General features: G+C 34.4%; 1 protein-coding gene across 1 annotated transcript in view; it reads right to left on the minus strand.

Moving 5' to 3' along the window:
• Window positions 1-1,906: 1,906 nt before the first annotated feature.
• Window positions 1,907-13,338, minus strand: part of FYB1 (FYN binding protein 1) — a 167,621-nt gene continuing 156,189 nt past the window's right edge. Inside the window, exons 18-20 of the mRNA XM_017853230.1 lie at window positions 7,077-7,110; window positions 4,964-4,995; window positions 1,907-4,107 (exon numbers count right to left, since the gene is read on the minus strand). Coding sequence (XP_017708719.1) covers window positions 4,085-4,107; window positions 4,964-4,995; window positions 7,077-7,110 — 89 coding nt within the window. The 3' untranslated portion in view covers window positions 1,907-4,084. The remainder of the gene's footprint in view (window positions 4,108-4,963; window positions 4,996-7,076; window positions 7,111-13,338) is intronic.

The following is a 13,338-nucleotide window of genomic DNA, read 5'->3' on the forward strand; positions in this document are numbered from 1 at the left end:
ATACAACGAAGGGCTTCAAATACAACATAAAGTAAGAAATATGAAAAGAAATAAGACAAAATCATTTGTTTTCTAGGAGCTCTATTTAATGATATTTCATTGGATAGATGGAGAATAAAAGAGGAGAAAAAGAGCAGCCTCCATGTCTTGAGCTTGGATGACTGGATGATTCAGATGTCACTGAGGTAAAATCGATAGGAGGGATAATTAATTTTAGGGGGAAAGAGAAAAGGTTCCTTTCTGATTTCCATGAGTTACAGGCACCTGCGGGGTATCATGTAGAGATGACTTCAGAGTAATCATAGCAGAGATCAAGTTGCAGTTAAGTTAAAGATTGAATATACCCTGAGCATATGGCAAAGGATGAATAGGGATGGGAGATTCTCAAACGTGGCTGAGTATTAAACTCATATTTAGAGTTAAGGAAAAATGAACTCCAAAGTTTCTTCCCTAGAGATTTTTATTTGTTGATCTGCAGAGAAAAATGTGTATTTTCACAAACTCTTCAGATGTCCTGTGTTCAGTTTGGATTCTCTGGAAAGCAGACACCAAGATGGAGTGAAAATGGGAGGGGAGGAATACATGTGTGGGTGGGGAAGAATACATGTGTGGGAGGGGAGGAATACATGTGTGGGTGGGGAAGAATACATGTGTGAGAGGAAATGGGAAGGGAGCTGGAGAAGGCTGGAGGAGCTGACAGACTGCTGTGCAAATCTGTACCAATAAGGGCAGGAGGGAGGGTGGTTGGAAGTGTCTCCGAGCACTCTGCAGGTTTAGCAAGCTTGTCAGGGAGTCCTCAAACTGAAGTTGGCCATGTGAGGAGCTGTGTGTCTTTCAGGAATAGGCCTGCCTCAGTATCCCTGCAACTCTCAGTCATTAGCTAGAACAGCCTGGTCTTGGCACAAACATTGTGATGGATTTCAGAATGCAGCAGGTGAGGACTTTTGGACAATTAAATGCCCCATAGTTGGAGGTCTTTTAGGCACATTCTCCTGGCTGCCACATGTACCCTGGCATTTTAAGTCAATGAAATGAGAAAAAAAAAAAAAATCCAAACGGGCTGTAGCTGGACAGGTTTTTAGGCCTAAGGCAAAGTTTCATGTTGTTTTTTAGATGGGAAAGATTTCAATGTTTGTAAGTCTAGAGAAAGGAATCTGTACAGTGGGAAAACCTAAAGAAGAGGGATAGAGAGAAGGAGGAAGAAAGGGAGAAGGAGAATGAGAAAGAATGAATTGTAAAGGACGAGCACTCCAGAAAAGGCAGGAAGAAATGGGATCCAAAGCTTATGGCTTTGAATTTAAGGCATGACATCTTATTCTCTGGGACAGTGTCTGGATATGGGTTAAGGTCGAAGGTTGTAGGGAATTGAAAGGAATTGCATTTAGTTATCTTAATTTCTGACACTAAAATAGGAGTCAAAGTATTAGGAGCCTTGGTAGCAGGTTTGATCTTCAAGAGGAGATATCCCATCTTCTGAGGCTGAAGCTAAAGAGTCAGAGTTGGATGCAGAGAAAGACTCTTTTGTAGCTGTAGGATCAAGTTAAGGGAGACGAAGCCTGATGGCATCAATATTTAAAAAAATATTTATTTTTTTTTTGAGACAGGGTAAATTTGTTTTGAGACAGTGGTACAATCATGGCTTACTGCAGCCTCAACCTCTCAGGCTCCAGTGATCCTCCTACCACAGCCTCCTAAGTAGCTGGAACTACAGGCATGTGCCACCACACACAGCTAATTACTTGTATTTATTGTAGAGACAGGGTTTTACCAAGTTGCCCAGGCTGGTCTGGAACTCCTGGGCTCATGAAACATGCCTGCCTTGGCCTCCCAAAGTGCTAAGATTACAGATGTGAGGCACTGCATCTGGCTAGCCTCAATTTTTTTAATGAAGTAGAAGGCAAGGTTATCCATTGAAGGTATTATTTATTTGCAGCTCATCTCAAGTGACAAAATTCCATACATAAGACTATAACATAAATCATATTTAATATATTAAAAATAATACTTCAAATATATCTTTCACATTAAGATGATTATCTATTATGTAAATCTTTCCTAGGTGTATGTGTCTGTTTCTTGATGTATAAACCAAAACTCTGAAATATTCTCTTGATCTAACTTCGACTTTTAAAAACTGGCATTGTATTGAATTGATTCATTCTCAATCAGAAAAAAAATTGCTGTCAGACTGCAATGCAAGTCTGCCTCAAGGAAGGCAGGAGGAGGGATGGTTGGAAGTGCCTCAGGACACTCTGAAAGTTTAGCAAGCTTATCAGGGAGTACTCAAACTAAAGCTGGCCAAAACTTCAGCATAAAAACTATCCTTCTGTGTATTATATATATTTACTACCAAACTTAATAAACAAAAACCACTTTTGAACCAGGTAATTTTATGTAGTATGAAAAGAAATTCATCACATGGTCATATACTGGCTGATGCTATCTACAAGTAGACATCAAAATATTTCATAATTGGAGGGAATCTTTAGAGATTAGTGGTTTCTAATCTGGAGGCCTCAGACACCCAAAATCTATATATTGACCAGTGGAAGTTGATGATTTATTATCAAATTTCAAAGCACCTAATGGAAACCCCACTTCATCTCTGTGAAGATTTTCAGTTCCTTTGCAGTTATTTGAAATTATTTCAATTCTGTGGGGCCGCTTCAGAAACTCCAATGGGCCTTTGTAATATTAAAATGTGGAGAATGCTTTAATCATTATTTCATCAATGAGCTTAAAAAATAGACAAAAACTTCTGAAACATGGGACTGAAGTAGGAGGAGCATTATAAAAGCCTAAGGTAATTGGTAGTGAAGAGTTGGAAAAACTTACTTAGTCTAATCTTGTAATTTACAGATGAGGAAACCGAGAAGATAAATAATTTATTCAATATCACTTGATGGTTCATTAGTAAAAGGGCCAGCATTACGATTTGCTCATTTTGTACTCTAGGAGTTGTTAAAAGCACTTAATATCTTCTTTTCTTGGGTGTTAGGATTTTTCATTTTTTAAATCATGCTATTTAGTGTTCTTAACATTTGAATCCCAAATGCTTCATATTTTGTTTTTGGATTGCTTTGGGAATGAGTATGTACTGATAGAGAATGGCCCAATCCAAACACTAGAGTTTTAATAATTTCTACTCCCTCTGCTGGCCAACTTTCCAGTAAAATGTTTTTTTAAAAAAAGAGAAAAAAATGCAGCAGTAATTGAAACAAAACAAAACTTTAAAAGTGTCTTCATTATAAATAGGTGCCATGCCATAAAAGCCTAGCTAGTTTCAAGGTCCATTCTTCCATTCCTCATGATTTTAGGGTTATCCTCATTCAGATCTACTCTACTTATAATAGTACTTTAAACAGAGCACAGAATTAAACCATTAGCATGTGAATCTGCAAAAAGAGAACTTGTTTTAGACTCTTCTACAGTTTAGACTTCAATGTGCACACTAAATGCATAACATTCGTATCAAATAATTAACATTTATATACAATTAACAAATAGGGACAAATTTTATACAAAACTTCTTCTACACTTTAATTTTTGAAAACATTTAACCCACTAGCAAGAGGTAAGACAGCACTGCCTTTTTAAAAGACAGGTCACTTGAATAGAGAATATAAGATATAACCATAAGTAGAAGTATAAACAATAATTTTTCTTCTTGTGGAATGTTTTAAAATTTCCTTTCTTACATTATTATTCTTCCGTAGGTTTTTTTAGACAGGTCGTTTCTTCTTGAATGATTTTCCTTTTCTTTTCTTTTACTTTTGAAGGGGATTATTTACTGATGGTCTAAAAGAAGCACCTTCAAATTCTTCATAATTGTAGCCAAAGCAGAAATGGGATATTTAATAATTCTGACATCTCACTAATGTAGTCTTCTACATTAACAATTAAGCAGAGAGACCATTTTCTATGTTCAAACTTTAAAAACTTTGTAAAGATAATTGGGATTTCATAACAAATGATAATAAGTGGTTTTGTGCATTGATTTTCTTGATACCCAATAACATGCCAATTAAAATCCAGACTTCACACTGGCACCTAAGGAACACAGCAGGATGACCAAAGCTGAGTGTTAGTCATTGTCATAGATGCAACCTGAAAGAAAAAAATACAATTTAAATATGGTTATTAAAAACATATTCTCTAAGTATTCCAAGTTTGGAAATGTGGGTGATTCATACTCTCTTGGTTAAGGATTAAAAAAAAAATAGAACTGGCTCACTTTATAAAAAACGAGTTAAACGGAAGACCATATTTTTAACTTTTATTATTTAGTATATAATTCCAACAAAATTTCTGGACAGATTTATTCTCTATTAAAATGAGACTCAAGATTATTTTATGTGGCACTTAAACATTTACTTTTTGGTAGTCACTCTGAACAAGGTTGAAGATATTAAAGATCAAGAATTGTAAGTTTAAAAGACTAAAGGACATCATGGTCAACACCATGCATCATTTCAATTAGACTAATTTTTTTTTTTTTTTTTTTTGAGACGGAGTCTCACTCTGTCGCCCAGGCTGGAGTGCAGTGGCCAGATCTCGGCTCACTGTGATTAATTTTTTAGATTATAGTTTGGAACTATATGATGCTTAGAGAATATTGGTATTACTGGTTATGAAATAAGTACCTATCTATTTGCCAAAAATGTTTATTTGTTTGGATAAAAGAAATTCTTATTATGAGTCACAGTACAATAAAAAATTTACCAAACATTTTTATACTTCTGTTTTCAAAGAAATAAATGAGGTTTTTCCTTAATTTTCCATCTTGTGGGAAATGTGGTATTGTCCCCCCATTATGCCAGGGCATTTACCTCTTCTAACATTTTCAAATGATTCAAATTCTGATCAGATTGGAAGTCTCTAATCCAACAAACTATTTTTAGTATTTATAAAAACAGTAAATTCACTATGACTGTTCGCTGGGGTGGTACTACATAAGACTTACCATCAGCAATGTCATCATAGATCTCTCCGTCACTGTAAATGTAAAAAAAAATTTTATTTTAAAGAAACTATCATCTTAGCATTACAGCAATATATAGAAGATTAACAGTATGATTTTATATGGCACAATTAAGGCTTTTAAGCATAGTATGCATTTTTAAGTAGAAATAAATTTGATATTCATTATCTCTTCTTTCATTGACTTAATCTAGTCCTCTGTTTCATTTTACATACAGAATAATTAAAACATCCTTCAAGAGCATAGACTATGCCTTACTCATCTTTGAAAGACATGTTTGTTAACAATGTACTAAGCATCATGGAACAACACTCCCATTGGGGGCCTTAATTCAAAGCAGCAATGGACTTTTATATCTGTTAATATCAGATTCACACTTTCACTTGAATTTCAAATGGTGAATGAAATACAATAATAATTGGCATAGGAAATGGTTGCATCACTCTCACATTTTAATTATAACTCACCAATATAATAAAATACATAAATATTAGTTACAGAATAAGTAACCAAGATATTATTATTATGGTAATTCTTATATAATTTTAAAACTATTACTTATGATGATAGGTAGCATCCATAATAGTAATTTTGGCTACTTTTACACATTTTAGGTTTTGCTTGGCCCTGAATCTTTGTGATATTTTCTATCCGACAAACATACTGAGTCCCTTCTATGTACCAGGAGACATAAATATGAGTAAGGGACAAGCTTTGCTTTTAAGTACCTTATAATCAAACAGGAGATTATATAAGAAATAAAAATAGAGACTATTATAAACATGAACATTGCCTTGAAATGTAAGATATACTTCTAAAATTCAGAAATGTAGGGTGGCTTTTTCACTTAGACCAGACTTAGTGTTTGCTGTACAATCTCTGTGCTTTATCATGGAAGCAGCACCAGGCCCTTCAAACTGCTGCCAACTATGGCAGATGCTGTGAGTTCCCTATGTCTTCTGTTTGGATCTTTTCTCTGAGATGGAGGGGGGTTTGGCTAATGGAAATCTCATCCAAATGCAGGAAGGATAGATTTTTCTGTCATTTATACAATAAACATTTATTAAGTATTTGCTTCAATAGGTGGTGAACCAACAATTACTTACAGAGTATGCTTTCTAAATTCTCTCAATCAGCCTGTAATAATCACTATTGCAAATGTTGTCCTATTATTTGCCACATATTCTGTCCTTAAAATTTGTATCTTTCATAGAACAAAACCTATTGAAAGTCTCATGCCTCCCATTGTCATTAATGTGCTCAGGAGAACAAAGGTATTATGATTATTTTTCTTTGGCCACCACTAGTTTGCCGACAAAGCTCTTCACACCGATTTGTGTTTTTCTGATTGGTGTCAGGTTGTTGATGGATACACAGTTTGTGACTCCTCATGGATCTTTTCATTGCGCTGAATTCTGTAAATCTTTGCATTGGCATGTGACCTAACCTGATAATGGAGTTCATATCTTACACTGGGTTACTTGGGACAGAATCTTATGTTTCGGGGGACTCCAAAGGCACACTAGTACCAGACTGTGACAGACTGTGACAATGTCTTATTCATAAGAATAGAAGAATCATTGACGACTGTCTTTTTCTCTGGCATGCTTCCAAAAAAGGCAACCTAGTACTCTACTATGCCTAGTGTGAGTGAAGCAAAGCCCTTAATTAAGGGCTAAACTATGAACTGTTAACAGGTGATATTAGCACCTACTGTGAAGTCACTAATTGGTCCCAAATTAATTCCATTCAATCAACTGCATTAGCAAGTAAAATGTAAAATATTAATGAAAAGGTTACTGGCTTTGACCTGTCTTCAGTGTTTGCTGAGAGTCTAATGAATATATAAAACTATTAACTATGAGCTGCACAATTTTAAATGAGAAGGGCTTCTTACCTATTTAAAAGAGTAGCACTTTATGAAAACCTTACCTTTATTATGGATACTAACATGTTAATGTTAGTATAGCATATTGTTTTAAATTTATTTATGATAGTTCAGTAGCTTACATTATTTAAATAAGATTAGAAATATTTTAAAAGAAAAGCACAAAATTCTTTTCACAAGCCTAGTAGTAGAAGAAAATGGGCTTACTTGTCTGCTAGATAACTCCGAAGGACATAACCATCTATGAAGGAAAAAGGAAATACATTTCATTAATAATACAGGTTTGAAAAATCTTTAGTATTTCTTTCAGGAAATCAAAACACAATGGAGTAATCATAGTATACTGAATAATTGTATCTATCTCTGGAAATGACCCATTTTTCTTACTTGTGTCTACTTTTGTGTCCATCCTTTCTTCTCCTTTTCTCCCTAACTTTTCTGTTTCTCTAATATGTCTCTTTTTTTGCTCCAATTTCAATCTTTCCTCCTTTCTCCTTTAAATAAAAAAAAGCAACTTTTTTTCATTAAGCTTCTGTAGGCTATAGAACAGAGTTCTTTCAATTTTTAATCTATTTCTTCAATGTGTTACCCCATGATCCAGTTTTAGGAAGAATTGAGTAAGCATGGATTATAAAAGTAGTTTATTGGTAAGTATTTTAAATACTACCAGATCTAAGACTTACTTTATAAAATTTTATTATATTGAGCAGAGATACAACTGTATTCAACTCCCCTTTCAGATGCCAGCCAGCTATTGACTACTACGGGGACTATGCATTGTAAATAGTCTCAAACAGGTCTCTTTTACTCTGTATGGAAGAAATTCCTCTACTGCTTTGCTATTGGACAGTATCAACATTTGCATTTCATCACTCATGAAGCAAAAGCATTATTGGAAGAGCACACACCATGCATTCTGTGATGCCTGGTTAAGTAGAAAATAAGCCATATTTTATGCAGGAAAGCTAAGTTTTGTTGTTGTTGTTGTTATATGAGGGGCACCTTATATTTGCCCCTCATTGTGCAAATATTTCCCGGGAAAATATAAACTGTTTTCTTAAGAAAATGCCTGCTGATATCTAATTAATATCACTAATCTTTGGAATTGTTAGTTTTGTGTTAGTACCTAAAATCTGTTGTATGCTTGAGATTAGTACCATTTATTGCTTCCTCAATACAATCTCTAAATAATTTCTCTCAGTGAGTCAATCTATTGATCTTGGTCCACTTTAGATCTAATTTTAGTTCTGAATCAAAGCAAGCATGTTACAAATTATAAGGAGAAAGCTCATAAGCAAAAATTAATAATACAAATGATAAACTTACTTAAATGTATTGATGTCATATTGCCATTGATTAAACATGAAAATATTTTTTAAAAGTTAGAATCATAAAACTGAATTTATACATTAACATTTAAGAAAATGAACTTTCCCTTGAAGTGTTACAGGGTTAAAAAAAACTCCACTAAAATATTTTATCAAGAAGCTTATCACTTTTTAATAAAAACTATTTATAAGTATTATATTTGGAAAATAAAGAATCAAAGTTATCCTTGAATTCTCATAGTAGGAAAGTAATGAAACATGTGCCAAGATAATAAAAGCACAATGACATATTACTCAGAGTATAAAAAATTAGAAGTAGGAATAGTAATGAAACACTAGGAACATAGGAAAGTAATGAAATATGTCAAGATAATAAAAGCACAGTAACATACTACTCAGAGTATAAAAAAATGAGAACATGTTGCACCTTCCTTCATATTTCAATTAATGCAAAAGTAGCAAAAAGTATTAATGTAAGAATATCTACAATTAATATCTATAGTCCATGGGTAGGTTTTGATATCACAGTTCATTTCATATTAACAGACTTTCTTTTTAAATAAGGTATACATAATAATTTAATGTAATTTTTTTAAAGGGATAAGCTCATGTCCAACAAATTCAGTTCTACATGTGTCTCTCAAAAGAGAAAAATCTGTGCAAATAGCAAGCTTATAGAACAAATTGCGGATTTTGTATCAGGGTCCTCATAACTGAAATAACTTTTTATTTATACCTATACTTAGGGCTACACTAAAATTAGAAGTTTTCTACAGATAGTAATAGCCATTGACTTCTTTTATCAGTTAGAATTGGGGTTCTGCTTTCATTTTGGATTTTTTCCTAAAACAAATTGGAAAATAACACAATAGTAAATGTTCCCATAATATACTCATGTTGATGTTAATAATTTAAAAATAATGGTGTATATGAACTGAAGCTTTCAACACTGAAGTCAATCTCGTATGATTTGGTAGGACTTCATACACTCTCTGAGCTAAAATTGGATGATAAATAGAGAAATATGTAAGAGTTATAAACTGTTGTTAGAGACTGCATTTATTCTGGCATCAGATATAAAGTTCAAAACAAAGAGAATGTGATCACCATTTTAGAAATTAAAGATTTTATTTGCTTACACTTTTAGGTAATCTATTTTTAAAAACTAATTTATGCTAAAATTTTGCAGGCTTCGATAAAACACTAAATGTAGAGAGCTAAAACAGTCCTTTACATGACCAAAGTTAATCATTCATGATAAACAGCTTAATACCTCAACTTTACAAATTGCTTATAAAAAACGTATTCTCTTAGATTCTCAACCTGTATTTCCATTCCCTCCTATATCTGTGTATTCAAGAGTTCTAAGAACAGCCTTCTCTTGTGTTGAACACTTTGTTGCTGTTGTGTGTTTGTGTGAAATACGTAAACATCAATAATTGGGAATATTATTTAAGAAAAATGTATTAGGGAGATGGAGTGTGAGATGGTACTATGCTGCAGAAATGATGTGATAACATGGGGCTTGCTAGCTATAAAATCACAATTATATAGCCTTTTTACAGGGTAAATGAGTTTTAATACAATACAGGTTTTGCTGTCTAGTACCTTTAAAAATCTCAGCTAAAACTTCATTCTATTAAAAGCATGATTCATGACAGTGTCAAAACAAGTGACTTACCATAAATTTTTTAAATAATCTCTCCATTATAGGTCCTAGAAATATATCTATATTTTTTTGCAGTAGGAAAATCTGTTTGTTCATGTTACATATCTACATTTATTATAGAGAATGTTAGTGAAAAATATAAACACATGAAATAACAACAACAACAAAAATCTCATCATGGTCTGTGTCATGTAGATGGGCAGCTATGTTTAGCACTGTAATGTTGTGAGTGCGGGCACACCAGGGATTCTCACATATCATATGAAATTATTATTTGGAAACTTCACATTTATAGAGCAGAACATAATGGCTTGAAACAAATGTTTTGCAATACGTGGTGGGATAGAGCCAGTCGGGAAAATAACACCCACCCCCCATATGTGCCAGTTAATTTCTTCCCCAAATGTTTGCTTGCTACAGTGCAGATGTGTCTCAGGACTAATGACTCACCTTTTAGAAGGGTATTGTGAATACAAATTAACCAAGGAAATAGAAAATAATCTTTGGAAAAGTGGAAATTATCTTCATTCTAATATTTTCAAATTTTACTTAATAAAATGAAAACATACTATTTCATCATTATTTCATTTGTTGTGGGTAAATCCAGAAATAAAGTTAAATGTACTCAATTTGGCCTCACGCAGTTTAAAAACAAGAAAATCATATTGTATAGATTTACCTAGGCAAGTGGAACAATGTCCAATTTCAGTGGAAAATGCTCATAATAAAAGAAAAACCAGAGTGTTGTGTATAATACTGACTATAAATTATTATCCTAGTTTTATAAAAATGTTCACTCTTCCCCTCTTCTCTGTTTCTATTGTTATTTCTGGAGTTTCATATTTGGACAACATTTTAACTTTCTAAATTTTAAAAATTTTCTTTCAGTGAGCATGTGTTGTTTTAAAATTGAAAACAAATTATGTAAGTTAAAAAAAATGATCAACTGGATTTGGGAAGATTGAAAGCACCTTTAAAATCCCTTGGTCTTTGATGCCTAAAGAAAATGGAGAGCATTTTGGCCACAAATAACTCAGACGAAAAGTACCTCATTCTACATTTTCTGTAGAAAGTTTTTTTCAGTGACAGGAGGTGGGAAAACTCACAGCTTATGAGACATAGAATTGTGGAATATGTATAAATATTAGCAAGAAACTAAACATTTGGCAATGTGCCAGAAATTTATATTGAAGATTTCAATGCCTACACAGTAGGAGCGTCTACAAGTCAATGGGTGAGGCTTGATCGAATGTGATAATGCCTGTAAAAGTGGCTTATGCCCCACTCCGTAATTGTAAGGGATTGTTGTTCTTGCTTTAGCCTTTAATTGTTATCATTACAAACTTTAGGTTGAAATAGGCTATACTTTTCTTTCTCTGATGGATTAAAGAAGAATGGAGGGTAAGGATAACATCAGTTTCACCTTGGTGCTCGGTTACAAATGCAAAGGCATCTGTAAACAGAAGATGCAGAAATAAAGAACCAAAAGATTTAGAGGCTCTGCAATGGCATGTAACAATCTAACTACATCACTAAAGCTAAAGGAGAGAACTTCTGTCTTCTAACCAGTTAAAGTATTCAGCGGACTTGTTTCTGTGAGTGTCTGTATGTCAGACTTTCATCTGGCTATCCAACTGCAGTTTCCAAATTGTTTCTTTCAATCCAGCAAGTCCCATGCAAGGTGCAAGGCATTGTGTAATGTGTTGACAATACAATGTTGAGAACATTTCATTGAAGTGACTCTGAAGCTCAGAGTCTAATAAGAGTAATAGATTGATAAAACAATAATGACAATGACAGCAGCAAAAGAAGTATCATGGTAGAGTTGGGGAGAGATTAACTGTGATGGTGTGGCTGGGAGTAGAGACTAGGGGTGCTTCTAATTTTAGATGACAACTGAGTTGTTTTTAATAGAGAATCATGGGCATTCCAAGTTGAATTCCTAGCATAGTAGGATGAAACACATAATTTTTTTTTTTTTTTTTGAGACAGAGTCTCTCTCTGTCACCCAGACAGGGGTGCAGAGGTGCAGTCTCGGCTAGCTGCAACCTCTGCCTCCTGGGTTCAAGCGATTCTCCTGCCTCAGCTTCTCTAGTAGCTGGATTATAGGTATGCGCCAACATGCCTAGCTAATTTTTGTATTTTTGGTAGAGGGGGTGTTTCGTCATGTTGGCCAGGCTGGTCTCAAACTCCTGACCTAAAGTGATCTGCCCACCTCTACCTCCCAAAGTCCTGGGATTATAGGCATGAGCTACTGCGGCTGGCCAAAACACGAGATTTATTCAGGGAATGACAAGTGGATAGTTTGTATTTCTGGAGTGTCAGTTGTAGATGGAAAACAGCAGTGGGTGAGCGTAAGCCTAGATGATAAAGAGTTTTATGTGCTAGCCTAAATACTGTATTTTTAGAATTAATATTTGGATAACATTGTGGGGAAATGGATTCTGAGTGTAAGGGCAAAGATAGACATATCACTAGAAAGGCTATTGCAATCATCTAGAAGAGGGAGGGTTAAACAATCTTATAGAGGTGTGTGAAGAATTAATTAGCTATTTTTAAAAATTAAGAATGTCAAGGACCCAGTCCATGGAAGGAGTAAGCAGGTTTGTAAAAATTAAGAAAGGCAGGAGGTTAGGAAAAATAAAACTGAAATTAAGCAGATAAGATGATTAAATCATGGAATAATACTTAACCTGAAAGTCAGTAACATGCTCCTAGTGCCTCTCCCTTACACCCGCATCCCTACCATGTGAGTAACTGCATATCCAACTGAGAGTACTTGCATCTAAAAGTTTTTTCACTGATGACTTTTCTCTGGCTTCTGGCTACCTTCCCAGGAATAGGCTTCAGCTCTTGAAGGACAGGAGTTGGTGTATAAATACCCCAATTTGTTTCCCACTGGACGGGATAACACTAACACTTGGGGGTCTCCAGCAGGATCAAGCTCCAATAATCCAAGTGGTAACTTCTTTGATAATAAGACTTTATTGGCTGCCTTTGCTTCCCTATCTCATTTCTCCACTTGCCACTGGCATTTTTGCAGAATCACTTTATGGGGAAGCCAAACACAGTGCAATCAAACTAGAACTCAGGACTAAGAAACTCAATCAAAACCGCTCAACTACATGGAAACTGAACAACCTGCTCCTGAATGACTACTGGGTATATAACAAAATGAAGGCAGAAATAAAGATGTTGTCTGAAACCAATGAGAACAAAGATACAACATACCAGAATCTCTGGGACACATTTAAAGCAGTGTGTAGAGGGAAATTTATAGCACTAAATGCCCACAAGAGAAAGCAGGAAAGATCTAAAATTGACACCCTAACATCACAATTAAAAGAACTAGAGAAGCAAGAGCAAACACATTCAAAAGCTAGCAGAAGGCAAGAAATAACTAAGATCAGAGCAGAACTGAAGGAGATAGAGACACAAAAAACCCTTCAAAAAATCAATGAATCCAGGAGNG

The sequence above is a fragment of the Rhinopithecus bieti genome, unplaced genomic scaffold (assembly GCF_001698545.2).
Source record: "Rhinopithecus bieti isolate Rb0 unplaced genomic scaffold, ASM169854v2 scaffold_34818, whole genome shotgun sequence".
Lineage (NCBI taxonomy): Eukaryota > Metazoa > Chordata > Mammalia > Primates > Cercopithecidae > Rhinopithecus > Rhinopithecus bieti.